This window comes from Scyliorhinus canicula, chromosome 14, assembly GCF_902713615.1.
Source record: "Scyliorhinus canicula chromosome 14, sScyCan1.1, whole genome shotgun sequence".
Lineage (NCBI taxonomy): Eukaryota > Metazoa > Chordata > Chondrichthyes > Carcharhiniformes > Scyliorhinidae > Scyliorhinus > Scyliorhinus canicula.
The window spans coordinates 68,967,489-68,993,453 of record NC_052159.1 but is presented as its reverse complement, the minus strand read 5'-3'; the positions used below and the strand labels follow the sequence as shown (position 1 = coordinate 68,993,453).

General features: G+C 42.5%; 2 protein-coding genes across 5 annotated transcripts in view; one reads left to right on the top strand and one right to left on the bottom strand.

Annotated features, from left to right (window-relative positions):
* Positions 1 to 8,678, bottom strand: part of tgfbrap1 (transforming growth factor, beta receptor associated protein 1) — a 69,446-nt gene extending 60,768 nt beyond the window's left edge. The window contains exons 1-3 of one of the 4 annotated variants that reach the window (XM_038817920.1): positions 8,540 to 8,678; positions 5,147 to 5,252; positions 4,711 to 4,810 (exon numbers count right to left, since the gene is read on the bottom strand). The gene's annotated coding sequence lies outside the window, so the exon portion shown is untranslated. The remainder of the gene's footprint in view (positions 1 to 4,710; positions 4,811 to 5,146; positions 5,253 to 8,539) is intronic. The other 3 variants (XM_038817921.1, XM_038817918.1, XM_038817919.1) reach the window with 3 other exon arrangements.
* A 127-nt stretch (positions 8,679 to 8,805) lies between these two features.
* Positions 8,806 to 25,346, top strand: c14h2orf49 (chromosome 14 C2orf49 homolog). Its single transcript, XM_038818298.1, has 4 exons — positions 8,806 to 9,026; positions 13,668 to 13,837; positions 15,713 to 16,082; positions 24,737 to 25,346. The coding sequence occupies exons 1-4, from the start codon at positions 8,808 to 8,810 to the stop codon at positions 24,791 to 24,793; spliced, it is 816 nt and encodes a 271-aa protein (XP_038674226.1). The 5' UTR covers positions 8,806 to 8,807; the 3' UTR covers positions 24,794 to 25,346.
* Positions 25,347 to 25,965: the final 619 nt, after the last annotated feature.

Genomic DNA, 25,965 nt, shown 5'->3' with positions numbered 1-25,965 from the left:
AGCTGTTGCTTGCCTCCAGTTTGCTAAACATGGAATTGCTGAGACCAACAAATTCAATAACGAGAAAGATTGACCGTTCTCAACTGGGATCTAATATTAGATGCTGAACCTATTTAATTGCATTTGTATTATTTGTTAATTGCTAAGCTTTTGTCTACATAAAATCATAACAATGGTGAAAATGACCATTCGGCCCATCATGCAGACTGTTTTCAAGAGACTATATAGTGAACTTTACTAATCTCTCCGAATAAGCAATTCTGCTCATGAAAGTTTCTACTTCAGCATTTTATTTGACTGAGCCAAACTTTCAATTCTATATCCTCTCCCTTTCAAAATCCCACTACTTCCACCTCCTTAACATCGCTCATCTCCAGCCACACCTCAGGCCACCTGCAGATGAATCCTTCAATAAAGTTTTTGTTTCTTCCGGACTCAACTATTTAAGTGCTGTGCTGGCCAGTATCTCAGCTGCTATGCTTCACGTACCTAAATTTATCCAAAACCCTGCTGACTGCATTCAAACTGATACCTGGTTCTAATCACCCATCAGCCAAGCTCGCTGACAGTGGCTCCCAGACTCACGCCATGAATTGAAAATTGTCATCCTCCTGTTCAAAGTCCACCTATTGCCTGCTGAACACTACATTCCTCTAATTTGCGTCTCTTGCATAACCCCCACTCGTTTCAAACTAATACTGGCACCGTGCCTTCAACCATCACGGCCCAAAGCTCTGCATTGCCCTCCTTAAACCCAACTCCTCTTTTAAAACCCTCCTTACAACCTATCTCTTTGACCAAGATTTCAATTATTAATTCTAACATTTCCTCTTTCAGCTTCATCAAACTTTAAGTGATCACTGCTTGTGTAGCACACAGAACATTTTCCTACATAAATGATTTTTTAGGTGTGGAAATTAAAAAAAAAACATCACATTTTCAGTACAAAAAGAGATCTTTCTATTTACAAATATAATAATATTTATTGTCACAAGTAAGCTTACATTAACACTGTAACCCCTAGAAATGATCAATTTGTTCTGAGATTCTGATATTTCAATTGGGAGGGGGTACCGCTCTTGCTTGAATCAAAAGGCTGCCTATATGGGCAGTATGGTAGCACAAGTGGATAGCCCTGAGCTTCACAGCACCAGGGTCCCAGGTTCAATTCCCTGCTGGGTCACTGCCTGTGCAGTCTGCACGTTCTCCTCATGTCTGCGTGGGTTTCCTCTTGGTGCTCCGGTTTCCTCCCCTCGTCCAAAGACATGCCGGTTAGGTGGATTGGCCATGATAAATTGCCCTCAGTGACCAAAAAGGTTAGGAAGGATTATTGGATTACAGGGATAGGGTGGAAGTGAAGGCTTAAGTGGGTCGGTGCAGACTCGATGGGCCGAATGGCCTCCTTCGGCACTGTATGTTCTATCTTCTACATCCAAGTAGATAATCTGACTAGTACTTCAGTGCAGTACTGAAGTTGTGCAGCACTGTCAAGGGTGTCACATATCTGACAGCTACATAAAAGACTCAGAACAATATTCATAAATATGGGAATTCCCATCATGTCCTGATCTACGTTTATGCCTCAACTAGCTCCAGGAGGACAGATTCTCAAATCATATATCTTGATGTTGTGTGGGACCCTGTTGTGCGAAAGCTGGAGCCATATTTCCCTATATTACAAAAATTACCACTTCAAAAATTACTTCATTGGCTGCAAAGCACTTTGGCCCACCCAGAAATATGAAAGGTGCTATATAATAGTTTCCAAACTCATGGTTCAAACATGGCAGGTCCTAGCTATATCCAACTGGTAGTGCCTACATAATGTACTTTCTCCATTGGTGCTGCTGTAGCACTCTCAACACTGGTCTCTGCCCTTTCTTCAAAACCTATATGCATGTCTGTGCAAATAGTTTCACAGCCAGCGTTTTACAGCACAAAAAGAGGCCCTATGGTCCATTGTGCCTGTGCCAGCCATCAAGCACCTATCTATTTCCAGCACTTGGTCCATAACCATCTTCAGAGAAGTTTGAATAGTCTTTTTGAATGCATTACCTTCAGTTGTGCAACTTCAGGCTTTTTTAGAAAGCCCTGATGTCATTGCTGCCATACAGAAATAAGCAAACAGCACCAAGTCAGTGGCCCTCCCGGCTTTGCTTCAATAATCTGTTAAACGAACTTTGCCCCACATTACACAACTCTGCCCCCGTATCCAAATCCTCATGATCCCTGGGCTGTGACATTTAGAGTGAATGAATAAATAGCCCTCCTTTAAAAACTCATCACAGCAAAAGTAACTTCATTGCAGTGTTAATGTAACACTAATAAAGATTATTATCAACTTCATTGCCCAATACTGTGCAATTTCCAGAAAGTTGATTTTGCCTCGAGTTCATTTTGTCACTAGATGTTCGGCATCATGTTAAATACAGAAATTAATCACTGCATACACATTTATAGATCCTTGGTGAAGAGAAAAAAAAAACTATTTGTCACGTCCAAAGCAACCCAACAATTGATTACTCTCTGCCCCACCAGCAATCAACCAGACCACAGCCCCATCCCTATTGGAGCTGCTGAGAACTGCTCACCCACTATCATGATTCCATGTCTAACCCAAAGCAAAACAAGCCCTGCAGCTTTCCTTTCAATAACACAGTCAAGTGGTCTTCCTCCACTTCATTGGCGTTACATCACGAGCAACGTGGGGGCATATACAAGGAATTTCCCAGCCAGTGTGTTCCAACAACACCACTGAACATCTTATTGAAACCCCAAAATATACAGCAGCAGTAAAACAACTAGAATTACAAAGCTGTTTAAGTATTTTGGGTTACCAGCTATCAAATCATGAAACCTGGCAGATGTCACCCTCATTTCATGGGACTGATGACGATTACGACAATGACCACTTATATCTACACTAACAATAATTATGCAAAAAATGCTGTTAGAAAAAGGAGGCACTTTTGGATTAGGATTCTACAAAGGAAGAAGCTCAGCAAACAAAATTTGAATCAGTCCCAGTGACCTGCCTCCGAGTCAAAGTTGCGGGATCAAGCCCCTCCGCAGAGACTCGAGCACGAAATCGGGATTGACACTTCAGTTTGTTAGTGCAGCATTCGCTCAGAAGTAGTCCTTTAGATTAGAAGCTAAACAAAGGAACTCAGGTAGAGGCAAAAGATTCAATAACACTACTTGAAGATCAGGTGAGTTCTCCCTAGTGGCCTTGAGAACATGTATACCTCAACCAATATGAATCAGAATTTAAAAATTGGAGAATGGTTACAGCACAGAAGGCCGCTGTTCAGCCAGTATATCCATCCTGGCTCTCTGCAAAAGAGACTCAGCTGGACCCACTCCCGTACTTTTTCCCTGTAGCAATGCAAGTTTATTCACTCCAGCTGATTATCCAATTCCCATTTGAAAGCCAATATTGAATCTACCTCCACCTCACTCTCGGGCAATTCATTCCAGATCCTAACCATTCACCACATAAATCGATTAGCTCAGTTGCCTGGATGGCTAGTTTACGAGGTAGAGCGACACCACAACACGGGTTCAATTCCCGTACTTGTAGAGAAGGACCCGCCTTCTCAACCTTGCCCCTCGCCCGAGGTGTGGTGACTCTCAGGTTAAATCACCACCAATCAGCTCGCGCTCAAAAAAGGAAGAAATGAAAAAATGAAAATCGCTTATTGTCACGATTAGGCTTCAATGAAGTTACTGTGAAAAGCCCCTAGTCGCCACATTCCGGCACCTGTTCGGGGAGGCTGGTACGGGAATTGAACCGTGCTGCTGGCCTGCCTTGGTCTGCTTTCAAAGCCAGCGATTTAGCCCAGTGTGCTAAACCAGCCCCTGAACAGCAGCCTATGGTCATCTCAAACTATGGCAAGTTCCATTTCACAGAGAAATGTTGATAGCAGCACCACTTCTCATGTCACCTCTGGCTCTTTTGCCTTTCACAGATTGTGTCCCCAATGTTTCTCTGTCCTTCTGCCTACAAGAACAATTTCTCCCCATTTGCCGTCCAGACCCCTTGTGATTCTCAACAGGCCTATGGAAATACCTCTCAACTTTCTCTTCTCTGAGGAAAACAGCCTAAGCTATCCTCTTGACTGAAGTCCCTCATCTCTGGAACCATTCTCATAAAACTTTTCTGCACCCCTTCTGATGCCTTTGCCTCTGTCCCAGGTGCACAGACACGGAGACAATGCTCCAGTTGAGGCTGCTCCACTGTTTATATCATACAAGTTTATCATAACTTCCTTGCTTTGCTACTCTGTGCCCTTATTTGAAAAGCCAGCCCCAATCCCATTTGCAGTATTAACTGCTTTCGCAACTTGCCCTATTTAATGATTTGTGCACAGATACCGCAGGTCTCTCGGCTCCTGCAACCCCATGAAAATTATATCCTTTATTTTATATGGTCTCTCCTCATTCTTCCTACCAAAGTGAATTGCTTCACATTTCTCTGCATTAAAATTTAATCTTTCACTTGTTTACCCGTTCCAAAAGCCAATGTCCTCAAAACTCTCTAATCTCCACACATTTCACATCTACTAATTTTGAAAATTGTGCCCTCCACACAAGTCTAAGTCAGTAATATAGATCAGGAAAAGCAGTGCTCCTCAAGTCCTGAAGTACCCCATTATATACTTTCCTCCGGTTTGGAAAACAATCCATTCAACTCTGTTGCCTGTCACTCACCGAACTTCATATCCTTGCAACCTCTTGTCACTTTTATTCCATGGACCTTATCTTTGATGAAAAGCCAGTTATGTCACTTTATCCAATGCCTTTTGTAGATCTGTGTACAACACATTAGCCACAATACCTTCATCAACCTTCTGTTATCACATAAAAGATATTAATTGTTTTAACAAATCCATGTTGGCTTTCCTTACTCAATCCATATTTGCCCAAATGACTTAATTTTGACCTGGATTATCATTTCTAAAAGCTTCACCACCAATGAGGCTAAACTGACAGGTCTATCATTGCTGGATTTATCCTCACACCCTTTTTTGAGCAAGGGTGTCATTCTCTAGGCCTTTGGTATCACTCCTGCAGCTAAAAAAATTGGAAGATTACAGACAGTGCATTCACAATTTTCACCTTTACTCATCAGCTCTTGGTGACTTACCAATGTGACATACAGCCAGTCTGCTAAAACTTCCTCCTTGATCAAATTTTAGACGTTCCGGAGTATCAGTCTCCTCTTTCATTATGACTTGTGCAGCATTTTCTTCCTTGGTAAAAACAGATGCAAAGTACTCAATTTAATTCCTCACTCAGGTCCTCTGCCTCCATGCACAAATCTGCTTTTGGGTCTTTAATTGACATAACCCTTCCTTTCACCACCCTCTTGCTTTTCACAAAGATACAGAAGACTTTTGGATTCCCTTTCATATTAACTGTCAGTCTCCTCTCACTGTGCTTCTCTTATTTCCTTTTCCACTTCCTCTCATAACTTTCTATATTCCGCTTCTCATTTGTAATGTCAATCTGCGTAGACACCTTTTTCCTTTCTCATCTTACTCTCACCTTGTCAGCCAGGGAGCTCTGGCTTTGTTTGACCTAACATTCTCTTTTGCGACAATGTACCTTGACTGAACCCAAACCAACTCCTCTCTAATGCAGCCCATTATTCCATAACAGTTTTTCTCATTAATCTTTAATTTCAATTTACCTGGGATAGATATGTTTTCACCCCACTGAACATAAGTCCTCCCCAATTCATTCAATTTACTCTGGATTGTTCCTTTTCCAGAGCTGACCTAAACCTTATCATGGAATCGTAGAATCCCTACAGTGCAGGAGGCAATTCAGCCCATCAAGATTGCACCGACCCTACGGATGGGCACTCTGTCCATTTACAAGCGTCCACCCCTACCTATCCTCGTAATCCCATAACCTAGCCTGCAGATCCCTGGACACTAAGGGGCAATTTAGCATGGCCAATCCACCTAACCCGCACATCTTTGGACTGTGGGAGGAAACCAGTGCACCCACGCAGACATGGGGAGAACGTATAAACTCCACAGTCACCTGAGGCCGGAGATGAATCTGGGTCCCTGGCACCACTTGCGTTACTCTAAATGCCATCGTCTAGATGTTCCCCCACTGACACTTAATCCACTTGACCCAGCTCATTTAATCCACTTGAACAAGTTCATTTTCCAGATCGAATAATGCTCCTTACTTATTGAATTTTAGAAACACCTCCTACAGAAACTATTCTCCTTCCCTTCCCACTATTAATATCCCAGTCGACATCAGGATAAAAGCTCCCATTTTAACTATGCTACAGGTTTTGCACCTCTCTATAACATCCTTGCAAATGCATTCCTCTACATCTTTTACCCCAGTTAGTGGTTTAATGAATACAACTGGTCATGTAATGATACCTATACTGTTTCTTAGCTCTAATCAATTAGATTCCATAGAATCTCTTCAGTGCAGGAAGAGGCCATTGGGCCCATCGGGTCTGCACCAATGCTCCAAAAGAGTATTCTACCAAGGCCCACTACTAGTCTGAGAATATGCACTAACAGATTCAAAAACAGCTTCTTCCCACTGTTACTAGACTCCTAAACGACCCTCTTATGGACTGATCTGATCTCTTCACTCATCTTCTCTACAGAGTAGTTCGACACACCTGTATGTTTCACCCGATGCCTGTGTTTATGTATTTCATTGTTTATTTTATGTTTGCCCTATTATGTATTTTCTTTTCATGTACTGAATGATCTGTCAGAGCTGCACACAGAGCAATATTTTTCACTGTACCTTGGCACACGTGACAATAAACCAATCCACCCTATCCCTGGATCGGGCCGCATTGATCTGGCCAATCAACCTAACCTACACATCTTTGGACTGTGGGAGGAAACCAGATTACCCAGAGGAAATCCACACAGACACAAGGAAAACGTGCTAACTCCATACAGTCACCCAAGGCCAGAATCAAACCCAGGTCCCAAGCGCTGAGGCAGCACTGCTAATGACTGTGTCACCGTGCCATCCGTTCTCAATCCCTCTGACATCCTTGCTCACCAGCACTGAAATGTTCTCTTCAATCAATTATTTCACCCCTCCTTTCTTTCCCAGTTTTTTCTGAACACCTTTTACCTAGGAATATTTAGTACCCAGTTCTGCCATTTGTCTTAAGCCACATCCCCTTTATATGAGTCTCACTTGCTTTCTGCATATGCAGTTCACCAACCTTATTTACTACACTCCATGCATTCACAGCCTGAGAAAGGAATAACAGCGATCAAGAGTCCTAGGGCCAATTCCACCTCCTGGAAACACCTGCCAATTGTCTAGTTGAAGATATGGCTCTAGGATCGGGCTCAGCAGCCACACAAGGACCCACAGAACCCCTGATTAATAACAGAGTTTTTTAGGTGGACAATCATACTCATTAGCGAGTGATCGCCAAAGACAGGAAACGTAATTTTGACCACACTTAATGCCTTTAGATTTCATAATAGCATTCTGTCTCTCATAATTCTTTGTATCTTGTTTTTCCTCCCTGATGTTACCCTCTGCTCCCTCCCAACCCCCCCCCCCCCCCCCCAAGTTAACTTAAATCATCCCCAATAGCATAAGCAATCCAATGCACAAGGAATGGCACAGTAGTTAGCACTGTTGCTTCACAGCACCAGGGAACCAGGTTTGATTCCCAGCTTGGATCACAATCTGTGCGGAGTCTGCACATTTTCCCCATGTATGCATGGGTTTCCACCGAGTGCTCCGGTTTCCTCCCACAGTCCAAAGATGTGTGGGTTAGGTGGAATGGTCATACTAAATTACACTGTAGGGTCCAAACATTAGGTGGGGCTGCTGGGATGGTTAGTGAAGCATGTTTAGCAGTTTGGACAAACATGAAAGGCACTCATTTTTTTTCTTGCAACATAACAAAAGACTGATTTTTTTCCCCCAAAAGCCAAGTTAAATACATGAACCGAGTCCAGATGGACAGAATTGTGAAACAGATACAGCATGAAGAATCAAAACCTCAGCACTCTGTTTCATCCTTCCTTGAAGACAGTGGACAGCACAGAACCAAATCCACAACCAGCACACAGACAAAGCAGCCACCTGCTCCAGTGAGTGCAAGACCAGGGATGGTGTGAAGTGCAGTTGTGGCCACAAACCCCAGAGCACGGAACACATCACATTAACCTGCCTACTGTTGAGGGTGGGACCAATTTGCTCCATTCAGCACCTCAGGCCACTGAATGGATGGTCACACTAGACATTGGTTGAAAAGCTTTTCTCATCACACAGAAACAGAATAAACGCAAGGCACCAATATTTTATCTGGAACTGATTGAGATTCACTTATGGGCTTGTAAAGAGATACAACCAGTTTCTTAATCCCCACTGAATCGACGCTTTCCCTTTAACCCTTCCCCGACCCGGCACCGACCTATATTTACAATCCCCACTCGGTAAACCCAGCAAGCTTTAATCTAATTACACATCGTCAACCACCAGCTGCACAACCCCAGTGACCTCCTTCTCTTACCCAAGCCTCTCGGTCCCAGCCCCACACCTGACGTCTTCCTCCTGCTGACATCCGGCGCCCTCCCATGTATTTCCGATCATGTGACATCGGCCTGTCACGTGATCTCGAGCTTATCACTACCCCTCCTCGCCGGGCGGGGGCGCTGTCGACTCCCTCAAGCTGATCTGTTCATTGCCCGGAGTCCCGCTGGGCGGCGCTCCCTCCACACCCTCCCCCCCCCCCCCCCCCCCCCCCCACACACCCTCCTCTCCCCCCCCCGCCCCCGAAAATGGACCAAGCCAGATTCGCGCCTACGCGCTATCCCGGCTGTGACGTCAGACGGTTGCTGGACGCTCTGATTGGTCTGAATGGAGATCACGTGGCGCCAGTAGTCTGGGCGATTGGGAAGATGGCGGTTGCTGAGGTCGGCCTGAGGGAGTTTGATTCGCAGCTGTTGCTGCACCCGGAGATCCTGTCCGGCGACTTCCTCTTGCACCTTTTGCAGCAGGTGAGGCGATGGGGACTGTACCCCGTGATCCACTTCCGTACCCCGAGCCGCAACTCAACCAGTTGTGTAATGGGCCCGGCCCGAACTCATTGTTGTATCTGCTGGTGACTCCTCTGGGGATCAGAGTCGCACAGAGCAGAAGAGGCCCTTCAGCCCATCCAGTCAACACCAACACATGAAAAACAACTGACCTGTCTACCTAATCCCATTTGCCGCATAGCTGTGAATGTTATGACGTGCCAAGTACTCATCCAGGAACTTTTTAAAGGATGTGAGGCAACCCACCTCTACCACCCTACCAGGCAGTGCATTCCAGACGGTCACCAACCTCTGGGTAAAAAAATTATTTCCTCACCCCCACCCCCCCCCCCACCCCGAAACCTCCTGCCCGTCATCTTGAGCTTGTGTCCCCTCGTAACTGACCCTTCAACTAAGCGCCCTGTCCATGCCCCTCATAATCTTGTGCACCTCGATCAGGCCACCCCTCAGTCTTCTACGCTCCAGGAAAAACAACCCAAGCCTATCCAAACTCTCTTCCTAACTTAAGCATTCCATGACGGGCAACATCCTGGTGAATCTCCTCTGCACCCATTCCAGTGCAGTCACATCCTATAATGTGGCAACCAGAATTTCACAGTACTCCAGCTGTGGCTTCACCAAATTTCTATACAAGTCCGATTTGACCTCCCTGCACTTGTAGTCGGTGCCTCGATTGATAAATGTAAGTGACCCTTATGTTTTTTCCACCAGCCTATTAGATTTATTGTCACATGTACTGAGGTACAGGGAAGAGTATTGTTCTGTGTAAGGTCCAATCAGATCTTACAATACAGGAAAAACATAGGGGATACAATAGATACACAGTGTAAATACATAGACATCGGGTGAAGCATATGGAGTGTAGTGCTACAAAATAGAGAAGATGTGCGGAGAGATCAGTTCACTCCATAACAGGGCCATTCAGGAGTGTGGCAACAGCAGGCAAGAAACTGTTTTTGAATCTGTCAGTGCGAGTACTCAGACTTTTGTATCTTCTGCCTGATGGAAGAGGTTGGAAGAGAGAATACCCCAGATAGGAGGAATCTTTGATTATGCTGCCCACTTTCCCGAGGCAGAGAAAGATATAGACAGTCATTGGACGGGAGGCGGGTTCGCGTGTGGGACTGCTGTGTTCATGATTCTTGTTTTTTACGGTCTTGGGCAGAGCAGTTCCATACCAAGCTGTGATGCTGCCAGATAGGATGCTTTCGATGGTGCATCTAAGAGTCATTGTGGATATGGCGAATTTCCTTAGTTTCCTGGGGAAGTATAGGTGTTGTTGTGCTTTCTTGATCATAGCGCTGATGTAGGTGGACCAGGACAGATTGTTGGTGACGTGTACATCTAGGACTTTGAAGCTGTCAACCATCTCTCCCTCAGCACCATTGTTGCAGAGAGGGGAGTGTACAACACTTTGCTTCCTGAAGTTGATGACCAGCCCATTAGTTTTGCTGACATGGAGGGAGAGATTGTTGTTGTTGCACCATGCCACTAGGTTCTCTGTCTCCCTCCTGTACTCTGACTCGTCATTGTTTGAGATCTGACCCACTAATAATGACCTTTATTATTGTCACAAGTAGGCTTATATCAACAGTGCAATGAAGTTACTGTGAAAAGCCCCGAATCACATTCCGGCACCTGTTCGGGTACACAGAGGGAGAATTCAGAATGTCCAATTCACTTACCAAGCATGTCTTTCGGGATTTGTGGGAGGAAACCGGAGTACCCATTATGGTCGTGTCATCAGCAAAGTTGTAGATGTAGTCGAGCTGAGTTTTGCGCCACAGTCGTGTGTGTATAGGCATGTGTGTATGAACCTGCCCTCTGCTTTCAGAGAGCTATGGACAAACACGCCAAGGTCCCTTTGTTCCTCAGAACTTCTCAGTGTCATGCCATTCATTGAATACTTCCTTGTCAGATTACTTCTTCTAAAGTGTATCACCTCTCACTTTTCAGGGTTAAATTCCATTTGTCCTGTAACCCAAGACACTCAACCCTAATGTTAATTACCCGGCCAATCTTTGTGACATCCGCAAACTTACTGTTCTTACCCCCCCACATAATCATCTATGTTGTTTATTTAAATGACGAATAACAGGGGACCCAGCACAAATCCCTGTGATATGCCACTGGCATACTAAAGCAGCCTTTGTCTACAACTAAACCAATTTTGAATCCACCTTATCAAAGTACCCTGTAAACCATGTGCATTTGTCTTCTTTAGAAATCTCCCATGTGGGACCTTGTCAAAGGCTTTGCTGAAATCCTATATAAACAACATCAACTGCACTATCCACCCGGTCACCTCCTCAAACGATTCAATCAAATTTGTTAGGCATGACCTCCCTATGATAAAGCCAAGCTGATTATCACTGATCAAATCTTGCCTCTCCAAGAGGAGATGGATTCTTTCTTCCAGTATTTTCTCCAATAGTTTCCCTACCACTGACATGAGACACACTGGTCTGTAGTTCCCAGTCTTATTTCTACAACCCTTCTTTTTTTTAAAATAAATTTAGATTACCCAATTATTTTTTCCAATTAAGGGGCAATTTAGCGTGGCCAATCCACCTACTCTGCACATTTTTGGGGTGTGGGGGTGAAACCCACGCAGACACGGGGAGAATGTGCAAACTCCACACGGACAGTGACCCAGAGCCGGGATCGAACCTGGGACCTCAGCGCCGTGAAGCGGTTGTGCTAACCACTAGGCCACCGTGCTGCCCTTCTACAACCCTTCTTAAATATTGGAATCACATTAGCTGTTCTCTGGCACCTTCCCTGGGCCAGAGAGAAATTAAAAATTTAGGTTAGAGCCCCTGCAATCTGCTCCCTCACCAGTCCAGTCATTGCCTGAAATAAACAACTAGATAAGCCAACCATGCACCTCAGAACCTGGGGCAAGCACCACTGTCACTGGACAGGTCCGAGATTGGACACACTGGCAGCAACCTATTCCTCATAATGTGCAAACTATCAAATTGGCAGCTTAAAAACTAAACTTGTGTCGATGCCACATATGTCAGTGGCGAAGCAAACTCTCCCAGATTGGATAATGCAGTAACAAAATATGCACATGCTGGAAATCTTGGGGAAAAAATGGAAGGGTGAAGGGTCATTGACCTAAAACACACTCTCCACAGATGCTGCCTGATGTGCTGAATATTTGCAGTATTTTCTGTTTTATTCCAAATTAGAAAATGTTGCCTTGAAGTTGTGCTATTTTAAAGACTTGAGCAGCAGAAATACAGATTGGATTCGTAGGATTTTAGCTGCAAGGTTAATTTGGGGAAGCTGGCATTGTTCTCCTTGGAGAAAAGAAGATCGAGTGGAGATTTGGTAGAAGTGTGCAGTATTGAGACGAGTTTATATAGTAGACAACGAAAAGCTTTTCCCGTTAGCTGATGGTACAAGAATTAGGAAATGCAGATTTACGGTTTTGAAGTTTTAAAGTTTGAGAGGGATGTGAGGAAGAACTTTTTTAATGTAGCAAGTGGCAAAGACCTAGAACTCCATGCTGATGAAGGTGGGGAAGTCAATGATTTCAAAAGAAAATTGGATGACCACTTGAGGGAAGTAAACTTGTATGGCTACAGAGGGGGAATGGGACTTACTGGATTGTTTTGCAGAGAGCTTTACATGGACTTGATGACCTTCCTTTGTGTCATAATGACTGACTGATTTTTAAAAATTCCTCATTTCTTTTGCCTTGTCTTTTCCTCCTTGGTTAAGCTGACAGTAATAGACAAGCGGTAATTAGGAAAATACGATAACTAACTGAGTTATAGGAAGGCAAAATTAGACAATGGTGTCCTGAATTCATGTTGAAGATGTTTGACCTCTAACAAGTTCTGTGTTCGACAGATATGAAAGCCTTCACCCAGTTTTAAATATCGATATTAAGCAAAATAGCTTGCTATGGACGATCATTTTAACACATTTGATATTTGTTTACTTTCAAATTGCACTAACTGGGTTTTCTTCCATTGTGGTTTTCGAACTAGTGCCATAGACCAAAGTCATTACATTCTGCAAGTATAAAATACCACACTAAACCTGTGGAATTGAGGTGGCCGCAATCTTCACATTCTATTGAATGTGGGGCATTACTGTTCATCAGTTACTGTATCATCAGGGAGTTGATAGCATTGAAATGTTGGAACTACACTTTATCCAGACAAGAAATATTCAATCACACTCCTGACATACGCCTTACAAGTGAACAGGCTTTGAGGAGTCAGGAGCTGAGTTAGTCACTGCAGAATTCTCAACCTCTTGTAACCCCAGTACAGTATTTATATGGCGAGCCCAATTAGGTTTCTGGTCAATGGTAACTGCCCTCCCCTGCCCCAATATGTTTTTTCACAAATCCACTTTTTTAATTAGAATAATATTCTTCCAGAAAATGCAGTGTGTTGAAAGTGGATAATTGAGCATGAATTAATGGTATTAATTGTCATGGGTGATGGCCTGATTCTTTCTTATTTGAGATAGGCATGGGGCTGTGTTATAGAGAACAGCTGGAAAGTAACATTTCCAGTGTTGCGGTTATCAAGTGTAATTGTTTGTGGAATTAAACTAGATCTGCTTGGTTTCCTTTAGAGAAAAATAACTACTGAGAACCTCCATAACGCTGAGAAGGATCAGATTGTTGAAGTGTATCTTCAGCATGTCATTCCACTGCCACAGAGAGAGCTGCCCAAGAATAGATGGGGAAAAATGATGGCTGAAAAAAGAGGACAACAGCCCATGTGTGCTACAGAGAGTAAAAGGCATGTCATTTGTGTATTGTAGTGAATCAAAAATGTTAATCAGTGTATTTATCTTTATGGTTTGATATTGTATGAGCCGCTATTGGCTTCAAGCGATGTTTTCGTTTTAAATTGAATGGGGTGATGGTTGTCAACGATGGTTTTCGCACAGTTAGCATTAAGAAACTGACGTATTCACTTTGGCAACAGAAATTTATTTGGCAGAATTGGTCAATTAACTATTTTTTTAACTGCCAGTTTTAAAAGTTCTTCCTGCTCCAATTGGTTCAGTGAAGTTCTCGTTCATACTTGGCTATGTGAATATTATAGCACACAAAAAGAAATAGCTTCAATTCACTGAATTATCTCTGAAATTCATGTGGTTTCAAGGAAAAGTTCAGCTGCAATCTTTTGATTGATATGAGACTGCAGTCTTGCCATTTTGTTTGAGAATGCTTAAATGTTTTTTAGAAACCTTAATGAATAAAATTATATTACCTAATTTTGAATATAAATTTGGATATTTGCATGTGTTTGGTCTGGTATTTGTATTCATTAAGATCATGCCAATTGTTGCTTATTATTTATAATTCATGCAACCATGACGTTGCTGACTACCCTTTTCTACTTCAGTATTATAGGTTTTCAACATTCAAGGTAATCTATTTTGCTCTAAAAATGATTTGTTTTGCAGGGGCTTGTGTAAATGTTTGCTGTTATACGTAGAAAAAGCTGCAATTTTTAAAAATCTGAGCATTTTGTGCAATGCTACAAGTAAATCCATAATATCATGGTACTAGGCAAGAAGGTCATAACAATATTTTGATTGAAGTTTATAATATTTTAATTTAACTATGTACCAATTATATATGACATCAGAGATCTGTTTATCAACATTAATGTGTTATACTCTTATTTGCAGTTCACTGAAACACAGGTTCCTTGTACTGTAGTTCCCACCTACTTGCAGAACATCTTTGTAATCACTTATATTGTTTGTAGTTTTTCTTTATTCTTTGATGGGATGTGAGCAGCGCTGGCAAGACAAGCATTTGTTGCACACACCTAATTGCCCTTGAGAAGGTGGTGAACTGCTTCTTGAACTGCTGTGTCCATCTGGTGTAGGAGCTTCCACCGTGCTTTTCAGAACGGAGTTTTAGATTTCTGGCCCAATTACAGTGAACAATAATAGGCCTTAAGTCAGGATTGTGTGTGGTTTGGATGGGAACTTGCAGGGGGTGGTTTTTCCATATGTCTGTTTTCCTTGCCCTCTAGTTGGTAGATGTCATGGGTTTGGAAGGTACTGTCATAAAGGAGTTTAGGTGAGTTGCTGCATCTTGTATATGGTAAACACTGCAGCCACCAGTGGGGGAGGGAGTAAATGTTTACGGTGGTGGATGGGGGGCCAATCAAGCAGGCTACTTTATCTTGGTTTGTGTCAAGCCTCTTGAGTGTTGTTAAAGTTTCACTCATCCAGACAAGTGGACAGTATTCCATCACACTCCTGATTTCTGCCTTTTAAATGGTGGTCAGGCCTTGGGTAGTCAGGAATTACTCACTACAGAATTCTCTACTTCTGACCTGCTCTTTTAGCCACAGTATTTATATGACTAGTCCAGTTATTTTTCTGGTCAGTGGCGACCTCTCGGATTCTTGAAGGTGGGGCATTAAGCACTGGCATTGACGTTGACTGTGGAGAGATAGTTAAACTCTTTATTGGAGATGAGCATTGTCTGCCACTTGAGTGGTACAAATTTGGTGGAAAATATTAAATAGTTCCTAAGGACTATATTTATCTCTATTGATCAATATTTTATAAAGAAGAAAGAATTATTTTGCATTTCAAGGCTTTTAACATACCAGTCAGCTTACCACATTTTATCACTTATTTTGCAGATCATCAATGGAGGGCTCAAGGAAAAGACCTCTAATTGTGTTTGATGGCAGCTCTACAAGTACGAAAATAAAACTGATGAAGACCGAAAATGCAATGGCTGATCAAGTAAAGCCGTTGCCACCAAGGGTCATGGGTACCAGCCCCACGAATAAACTTGCTGTCCAGCCAAGTGGCACAAATATTCTGACCGATAATAATACAGTCAAAAGTCCAATTCGAAATGTTGTGCCCAGCAATGGTATGGCTGCCATGAAGCATGGAGGCAATATGCCTTTGAAAACCTCACCATTGCCTTACTCAACTTCTGGAGGCACCAACCCCATAAAACTAAAGCGAGCACTTGCAAACGATGGAGAGGGAGATGCACCAGTAAGTTTTAAAATTTACCGTTTTTAGCAGAGCTAACAGGACATGCAGGCGTAGATTTTTTTTGCACGCTTGTGTAATTGAGATGTAGCAGCTGTAATGTAACTTTTTATGGAATTTGCTTAAACGACCATGAATTATAAAAGCTGAAGAACAGGCCCTGTTGAAGAATCACATTGGATCAGCTTGTTGTTATACTAATTGGAAATGATTTCATAAATTAGTATTCTGTAATAGTTCAACTTAGTGCATTTGGTCCAATAAACATAATTGTGTCTGAGCTTACATTTGTTTGTTGTTTGTTGAGTGACATTTATTACCTAACATAGTTAGATATATTTGAATAAAAATAGATACACAAGACATCCTAGTCCAAAGCTCACATTTCAGCGTCAGTTCTCACTGCAGTCTCTAGTCAATGTGTTCTCAGTTATACTTCTGTTGTTCAATGGATGCTGTGTGCTTAATCTTAGTTCTGCTCAGATCATGTGTTCTGTCTCTCTTGTTGGTTATTATTCAGAATAGCAAATGTAGTGCTCTATCACTGCCAAGTGTTAGTAGCTGGTATAAGTTCTTTTTCCCTCTCTCTGCAATCAATTTATTAAAAGGCGAGGTGAGCCAGGATTTTAAAAGTTTGCAGAAGTACTGTAAGCATAATTTTAAAATGTGCATGATTTCAAATTTTCTATCTATTTTTTGCTGCTGTGAACTTTTAAAGAAACCTGTTGCTGCATTTCAAGAGGTATCATTTGATCTTCAAATATGCTATTCTTCTATGCTAAAACTTATGAGCTTATCTTCCATTTAACGTCTTATGGTGGTGAAGTATTTTAGGCATTAGAAGCCCTACAGAGTAAGATCTGAGCTGTGACCCGTGAGCTTTATCTATCCCTCTATCACCAAGAATCCTGCCCTCAAAGCCCAAGGAACTTGGTCCTATTTCTGCTCATATTTCTTATTTGATTTTTTTTCCCCCGTTTACACTGTGGGCCTAGATGATTGGAAAGAAAAGGTTATAGCACAGCTGCCTCGTTGATAGATATTACATTGGGACACCAACATTTTTTAATGTTTGCGGACAATGATATGAAAATTAATGGAAAGATTGATATAAACCTTATGAGAATGAATTTCCTGCTTTCCGGTACTGAGCACACTGTGTGTATCTGGACCAGGTGTGCTTGAATTTCCTGCCCCTGTCGCCTGCGAAGTATAGGCTAGAAAACTAGAGCACAACTACAGTCCGAGGACCCCTAAGTCTGATGACCTGCTGGACAAAAAATTATACTTCAGAAGCAGTTAGATATAGTACTTGGGGCGAAGGGGATCAAAGGATATGGGGGGGGAAGGCGGGATTAGACTATTGAGTTGGATGGTCAGCCATGAATGGTTGAGCAGGCTCGAAGAGCCAAATAGCCTCTTCCTGCTCCTACTTGCTATGTTTACCTTGGAGATCTTTGTTAGCATGCCGCTGGTTTCCCTCAGATTCTCTGATTTGAGCAGTGTCCTCATGCAAAGCGCCTGTGTCAGTTTCAGGAGATATCCACACCCCATGGCTGCAGGAAAAGGTATTTAAGCATTAAGACTGACAATGCTACTTTGCGCTGACATTGTTACAACATTTCTAACCCTTTCCTGCGGCTGCTGCAGGGCTCTACTACCTGGAGAGACCCTGGAAATTCAGGTGCAATGTGAAAGGCCAAGAGTCTGGGGCTAAATTTTCTGGCGTCGGGATTCTCCATTTTTTTTTTACAAACAATTTTATTGAGGTATTTTTGGCATTGTAAACAGTAACCATATGCATTAGTGTGCAGATACCAATTACAAAAAACATAGTGCAAATAACAGTACCACTCTCGCAGATAGACCCACCTATTCTTCCCCCCTACTCTACACTATTCTACTCCCCCCCCTCCCCCCCCCCCCCCCCCCCCCCCCCTCCCAACCTGCTGACGATTAGTTCCCCGCGAAGAAGTCGATGGATGGTTGCCACCTCCGGGCGAACCCCGATAGTGATCCTCGTAAGGCGAACTTGATTTTTTTTCCAAGCCGAGAAAGCTTGCCATGTCCGACAGCCATACTTCGGTCTTTGGGGGCTTTGAGTCCCTGCAGGCCAAAAGTATCTGTCGCCGGGCTATCTGGGAAGCAAAGGCCACAACGTCGGCCTCTATCCCCTCCTGACACTCCAGAAAACGCCACCTCTGGACTCATCACCACCCTTGTTTTCAGTACCTAGGATATCCCTGCCAGTATTCCCTGAGTTTTGGACACGCCCAGAACTTGTGGACATGGTTCGCTGGACCTCCCCCACATCTAGCACACTTGTCCTCCAGCCCAAAGAATTTGATCATCCGGACCACCGTCATGTGGGCCCGGTGAACCACCTTGAACTGAATCAGACCGAGACTGGCACATGTTGCGGTTCCATTTACCCTCCTCAGAGCGTCTGCCCATAAGCCTCCCTCCAACTCCCCACCAAGCTCCTCCTCCCACTTAAGTTTCAGTTCCTCGGGCCCTGTGTCCTCCGCTCCCATAAGCTCCTTATAAATATCTGAGACTCTCCCCTCTCCTGCCTCACCCCTGGAAATTACCCTGTCCTGGATCCCCCTTGGTGGAAGGCGTGGAAAGGACGACACCTGTCTACGTATGAAATCCCGCACCTGCAAGTACCGAAAGTCATTCCCCCTCGCAGCCTGAACTTCTCCAGCGCCCTCAGCTGGTGCGAATCTCCCTTCCAGCAACAAGTCGCCCATCCTTCCCACCTCCGCCACGCTCGAAACCCGCCATCCATCTTCCCCGGGACAAATCGGTGGTTGTCACATATTGGGGACCAGCCCGACACTCCCACTTCCCCCGCATGCCTCCTCCATTGGCCCCAAAGCCGCCACCACTACAGGGCTGGTGGAGTACCTGGCCGGCGGAAACGGCAGGGGAGCCGTGACCAGGGCTGCCAAGCTGGTGCCCCTGCACGAAGCAAGGGACTCTCCATTTTGCCGGCAGCCCGGGAGTTTTCTGACGGCGTGGGGCTGCCCCACAATGGAAACCCCATTGACCAGCCAACGAAACAGAGAATCCCGACGATGTGCTGAACCAGAAATATGGTGCGATGGGATGGAGAAACCTGCCCCAGGTGCAGCTAGTTTTCATCTCTTTATTTTTCCTGAACTTTGTTTCTAGAGGACGGGCTTTCCCTGAGGACAAAAATAGGAAAAGCTGGCTGCTGTTTAGAATCATAGAATGCTTCAGTAGAGAAGGAGGCAATTCGCCCCATCATACCTATATTTGTCCTATTAAAGAACTATCTAGTTAATCCCAGCACCCCGCTCTTTCCTGATCGCCCTGTCAATCTTTTTGTCTTCAAGTATTTATCCAATTTTGCTTTGACTATTACTATTCACTGAAATTCCACCAATCTCTCAGGAGGTGCATTCCAGATCCCTGACTCTATTGTATGTACCTACATGTCCAAGAAAACTCAATTAGTCCTCTTAACCAAGTGATCATTCATGTGTAAAATAAAGAGTATTGAAAGGCTACACTTATGGTGACAATTGGCATCATGCCGAGGCCCAGTAGCTCACACTTCAGTTTTTCTACTTCTGACAGAATGAATGATCATAAACATAAGATGAAATGTATGAGATTTAGGGCACAGAACAGGCAAAACCTGTGAGCTGTGGAATGGACTCAGTGCAAGTTATTGAAACACACTATGTCAGCTTGTAAGAATAGGTTAGATCCATGTTGCCGGAAACAGGATAGGCACATGTGGTTAGGAAACTGTTTTTGTAGTGAATAAATATTAACACTGGCTAGCACATTGATTTCTGGCACCAGTAGATGGATTTCCCACTTGCAAATAGTTGGTTCCCCATCTTTCGAGCAAAGCAGCATCTCTTGCATCAGAAACTTCCCTTTATAGACAATTTGGTACTGTCCTTACAAATGATCAATTCCTTATGTATGAGTGGAGGGCCTGCCTTCAGCTACAAGGACAAAGCTTTGTACAATTTATCAGATTAAGTCCTTGACAGTCAGTTGACTGCTAAGTTCAAATTACAAGAAAGAAAGTTGATAATTAAACTAATCCGAACAAACCATCTAGAAATCAAAGTAAAAAATGAAAATACATATCTGGCCATCTGCACCCAAATTGTTGTCAGTAAATATGAGATGATGACTGCAAATCATGTTTGACAGGAAAATCAATGAGCAATTTAGTGGCAGTAAACATTTGTTGAGTGGTGTAATGCATTTTGGTATGCAGCTGGAGGATATGGTTGAGATTTGACCTTATTTTTAAGTCCAGTTTTTCTACCTATCATGGTAAGTTCACCGAAGCAAAGTGATTCAGCCGACTTGACAGATTTTGAAGATGAGATTTGTTAAAGGAAAATAAACATTACTATTCAGGACGATTTTGGCCACTTCCTCAGCTTATCCACACTGCCTGATCCTAAACCTTTGAAATAATTGTAATGACCACCAGGAAGACAGCCTTCAAAGTAAATAATTTTATTTCAAAAGAAGGAAGAGGTTTAAAAAGTAGGTAAGATTGATGGGGAAAGTTATTGCTCCAGTTTGAAGGAATGTATTAAGGTGTATATTGACTACAATAGGACAGTGTCCTCAAACAAACTTGCTGAAAAGTTTTCACGTGCATCCAAGAAATCAATAGCCTCTTGTAATGGATTTTAAGTCATAGTAATAGGCCATTCAAGTCAACAGTACCATTCAATCGGGTTGTGGTTGACCTGTACTTCAGCTGCATGTGGCTGTATACTTTGGCCTCACCAAAAGAAAATCTATCGATCTTGGGTGTTAAAATTTCAAATGACCCAGTATTTATAACTTTTGGGAACAGAGATTTAGATTTCCACTACCTTTACATAAAAAGTGCTGATTTCACTCCTAAATGCTCAGCCCCTTATTCTGCACACCAGAAGAAATAGCTTCTTTGTATCAGTACATTAAATCACTTCACCATTTTAAACACCTTGATTAATTCTCTCCTCAACCGTCTAAACTCAAGGGTACACAAGCTACCTTTATGCAACTTTTCCCGATAACCGTTTAAACTGTGATGGGAATCTGCATTATGCCCAAACCACAATACCCTTCCTGAAGTGTGTTACACTAAACTGAGTGCAGTATTTCAGCTGGAATCTGGCCAAGGCTCTGTGTATCTGAAGTATCAATTCCTTTTTTTTGAGATAAAGATTAACATTCCATTAGCCTTTTCGATTACATTCTGTACCTCACATTCTGTAATTATTAATGATTGATTGTCCATGGACACACAAATTCCTAGGAGTGCACATCACCAAAAATCTGTCCTGGTCGACCCAAGTCGGCGCTACCACCAAGAAAGCACAACAGCGCCTATACTTCCTCAGGAAACTAAGGAAATTCGGTATGTCCACACTGACTCTTACCAACTTTTACAGATGCACCATTGAAAGCACCTATCTGGTTGCATCACAGCCTGGTATGGAAACTGCTCGGCCTAATACCGCAAGAAACTTCAGAGAGTCATGAACACAGCCAATCCATCACACAAACCTGCCTCCCATCCATTGACTCTGCACCTCCTGCTGACTGGGGAAAGCGGGCATCATAATCAAAGACCCCTACCACCCGGCGTACTCACTCTTCCAACTTCTTCTATCGGGCAGGAGATACAAAAGTCTGAGAACACGCACAAACAGATTCAAAAACAGCTTTTTTTCCCGCTGTTACCAGATTCCTAAGCGACCCTCTTATGGACTGACCTGATTAATACTACACTCCTGTATGCTTCACCCGATGGCGGTGTCTATGTACTTACATTGTGGACCTTGTGTTGCCCTTTTATGCATTTTCTTTTTATTTTATTTTCATGTACTAAATGATCTGTTTGAGCTGCTCACAGAAAAATACTTTTCACTACCTCAGTACACGTGACAATGAACAAACCCAAATCAAAAATTCCTTTGGCGAGTTCCGAGCGTTTCACCATGAAGAAAAGGTTCTTGGAACTTGCATGCTGCAAATGTTACTTGCCACTTATCAGCTGAAGCGTGAATGTTGTCCAGCTTGCTGCTTGCGCCTGGACATCTTCGTTATAGAAGGATTTACAGTAACCAGTGGACTTCAGACCATATGCTGAAGGACAGGTCATTGATGAAGCGTCTGAAAATGGTTGGGTCTAGGACGCTACCATGAGGAAGTCCTTCAGTCATGTCCTGGGGCTGAGATGATTGGCCTTCAACATTCACAACCATCTTCCTTTGTGCTAGGTATGACTCCTCAACAAGTGGAGAATTTTTCCCTTGATTCCCATTAACATCAGTTTTACTGAGGCTCCTTGATGCCACATTCAGTTAAATGCTGCCTCATATCTTACCACTGGAATACAGCTCTTTCTAAGACTGAAATTAAGCCTGGAGCTGGGTGGTGCTTGTGTAACCCAAATAGAGCATCTGCGAACAGGTTGTTGGTAAGTAAGTGCCCTTTATAGCAGTCAACAACATTTTCAATTTTCCTGATGGCTGATGATGGGGTGTTAATTGAGCATACTGCGTTTGTCCTGCTTTTTATGGCAGGCCATACCTAGCAATTTTTCACTTTGCAGGGCAAATGGTGATGATGCAGCTTTGTTAGAGGTGCAGCTGGTTCTGAAGCACAAGCCTTCAGCATGACAGCCTGGATGTTGTTGGGGCCCATAGCCTTGGTTGTACCAGTGTTCTCTTCAGTTTCTTGATATGAAGTTAAATTGATGTTTTTCCTCAACAGTGTTGCCCAGAATTACACACAGGACTGAAGCTAAGTCCCTAACAATGCTTTAATATAACTTGCTTCATCCGTAATGGCTTGGAGTTTCCACTTGTCTTTGCCATCTGTGCAGACTGAACGGCATTCACCATTAATATAATTGAGGACCGGCAGTGCTGTCAGCCTCTGGGGAATCTGAGATGTCTGCATAGTGGTGCTACAGGGACAAATTTCTTTCTCTATAATTTGCAATTCTGGAGAGCTTCAGGAAATTATAGCTAATAAAGACTTCTAAAATATCTTTACCTATTTATTAGGTATGCTGGTTGTTAGACCCTGGAATTTTGTCCATAATAATATGTATTACTTTCGCCATTATCATTTTAAAAACATATATTTGCTCTTCATTACTTTCTCCCTATTGTTGTTTTGTACCTCCTTATCTATTTTTTTCTTGCATTTGTGTAAATCCTTTGTTTGTTTCTTTCAGTGTCTGTATGAATTGGTTGCAAAGGTACTGAAGGGCCAAGTGGAAAGTAGGCCCAGGCATCTTGCGAAAGCTAAATTGTCATCTGTGGCCTTAAAAGAGAAGTGAATCTCTTCTTGTACTGAAATTAGTTATTGCCTTTGAATGGTGTAATCATAGTTTGTTTCTTCCATGAATTAAAACTTATTTTAGACTCAGGCCTATGGAAGCACTCCCCTCAGCCCTGCCATTGTTTTCCTTTTCTTTTCTTCCCCCATCCCCAGGTTCAGATAAAGTAGTTCTGTATTTATGGTGGATAGAAAGCAGCAACCCCTTTGGAATACAGAGATTATGACACAAGTCATCACCCCACACCCCAGTTTGCTGATCCATCTTTTGCACTCTGTGCAGCAGATCAGAGGAAGTTGTGAAGTTAGGTTTCCAACGGTGTTTTAGAACAATGTTTCATGGGTTCAGAATGTAGCATTCTTCAGTTTATTCGTAGGATCTGAATGAGAAATCTAATCATCAACTGTCTTTCAATTCATGATAGTAATGAAGTAGAAACTAAGGGTTGCTAGTTCTGACTGGGTAGAAAGGATCCGATATTGGTGAGTGGTACCAAAACTGCCGAATACAGTGAGGGAAGTGCGAGTGGCAGATGTGGGAATTATTTTGTTCATTTTCATACTTGGGTTAATGATTGATTTAGTGAATTCCTCAGACAGCCTCCAGAGCATCTTTAACCAAAGGAGTTAGTTCCGTTCCTACAGTCTAAACTCCAAACTCTGTCTGTAGTACTGGCATTGATTAACTGAAACCGTTTCTATTATTTTCAAGGAGCCAAGCGGCAGACAAGACAATTACCAGGAAAATACTCAGAGGAAAAGTGATCTATTTTACCAGCCGAGTATTTCCATCATTTTCTGTTTGTTTCAGATTTTCAGCTTCCACAATATTTTGCTCTTGTGAACATTAAAGTGTTGGTCAAAATTACAGGGAGAAGATATCGGCATTATGCATCGGCAACACCTGCTTTAGTTTACCCAACTTAAGTTTTGTGCTTTACTAGAGTAATCCAGGTAGCGGATATCATACAATTGAAACACCTGGGATTCATGACATGGTCTTAACATATCAACTTCATGCTCTATCAAACAAATCGGCAAAAAACAGTGTTTGTATTTGCTTATTTTTTTTGATGTTACATTGCAGAGTTGGAAATTGTATTTTGCTCATAACTAGTACTGATAAAACACAGACAAAAGATTTGTAAATCTTTTGTAAAGTCTAAATGCAAATTGTATTCAGCTATTACAAACACAATTTCAATCCTGGTAACAATTTAACGCATGCATCATTGCTGTTATATACGCAGGCGCACAGAACAATTGAATAGTATTTAGTATTGCAAATAATACTTTGTTTTTGCCTGCAGGTGGAGTTGAGATCTACAGAGCCAAAGAAAAAGATTCAACATGTTACCTGGCCATAAGGTCTGACAGTCCTGTTATTACATTTTTCATTTACATCTTATGATGTAGCTGTTGGAAATGGCAGGCTGGAAAACCAACTGGGAATGAGGCACCCGTTAAACAATTAAAAGAAATCCATGATCCATTTGGTTCTGTAAAATAGACCAACCAGTGAAATAGCATCTTTCACTGAACAATTTTATACTACATGCGATTTGTATACTACTTGAGAACAGTGGATTTTTTGGATGTAGTTTCTTTCTGTTTGTGAATCAGACCAATTTCATTTTTGAATAGAAATAGGAATATCAGGTATAATGCATTGTTTTATGCACAATTTATACAAGTCCATATTTAACTGTATATATGTTTGGTCTAAATTTGGAACTCACTTTTTAAAATCAAAGATAGTTAAGGCTCATCAATTTGACTTTGTTAATTTTGCACTGTATTGTTCCATATAATCATGTCAATTTTCAAATTTAACTCATGATAGAACATAGGATACTTTAGTGTTGCAAACTAATGTTCCTGAATAAATTTATTGCAATTGATATTTCTGTTATGTCCGAATGGAAACTTGTGTTGTTCATTGTGCATCTGTCCTCAGCTTCTGGATTCATATCAAAACATGTAAACTAACAGTCGTCAATGCAAAAAATCAGAATTCTGTGAAAATTATCTCCAATTAAATAATGCCATAAGAGGATCACATATGAAAATAAGTTCCATTTATGATAGCATATGATTATTTCTTAGAAATGTTCTTAGAAATATTGATTTACTTTACAATACCATTGATGTTATACGATTCACACATGGAATGTAATATTTATAACAGTAATCTAATAAGCAACTCTGAGTACAGTGGTAGAAACAATCCTGGGGGCGGCACGGTGGTGCAGTGGTTAGCACTGCTGCCTCACGACGCCAAGAACTCGGGTTCGATCCCGGCCTGGGTCACTGTCCACGTGGAGTTTGCACATTCTCCCCGTGTCTGCATGGGTTTCATCCCCACAACACAAAGATGTGCACGGTAAGTGAATTGACCATATCTTTTTATTAAAAAAGTAAAATTATATAAACGCCCAAATGGTACAAACAGTAATTTTGTGTTGGAGAAACAGGGTACCCTCTCCTCAGTACCGACGTATGGGGAGGGGTTGGGGGGGGGGGGGTAGGGTAGGGTACC

Bases quoted from the DNA above. Each gene is read 5' to 3' on its own strand.
- c14h2orf49 (XM_038818298.1), top strand. From the start codon at position 8,808: ATGGACCAAGCCAGATTCGCGCCTACGCGCTATCCCGGCTGTGACGTC. The intron at 13,838-15,712 runs GCATGTCATTTG...CTTATTTTGCAG, and splicing joins TGTGCTACAGAGAGTAAAAG to ATCATCAATGGAGGGCTCAA. The intron at 16,083-24,736 runs GTAAGTTTTAAA...TTTTGCCTGCAG, and splicing joins ATGGAGAGGGAGATGCACCA to GTGGAGTTGAGATCTACAGA.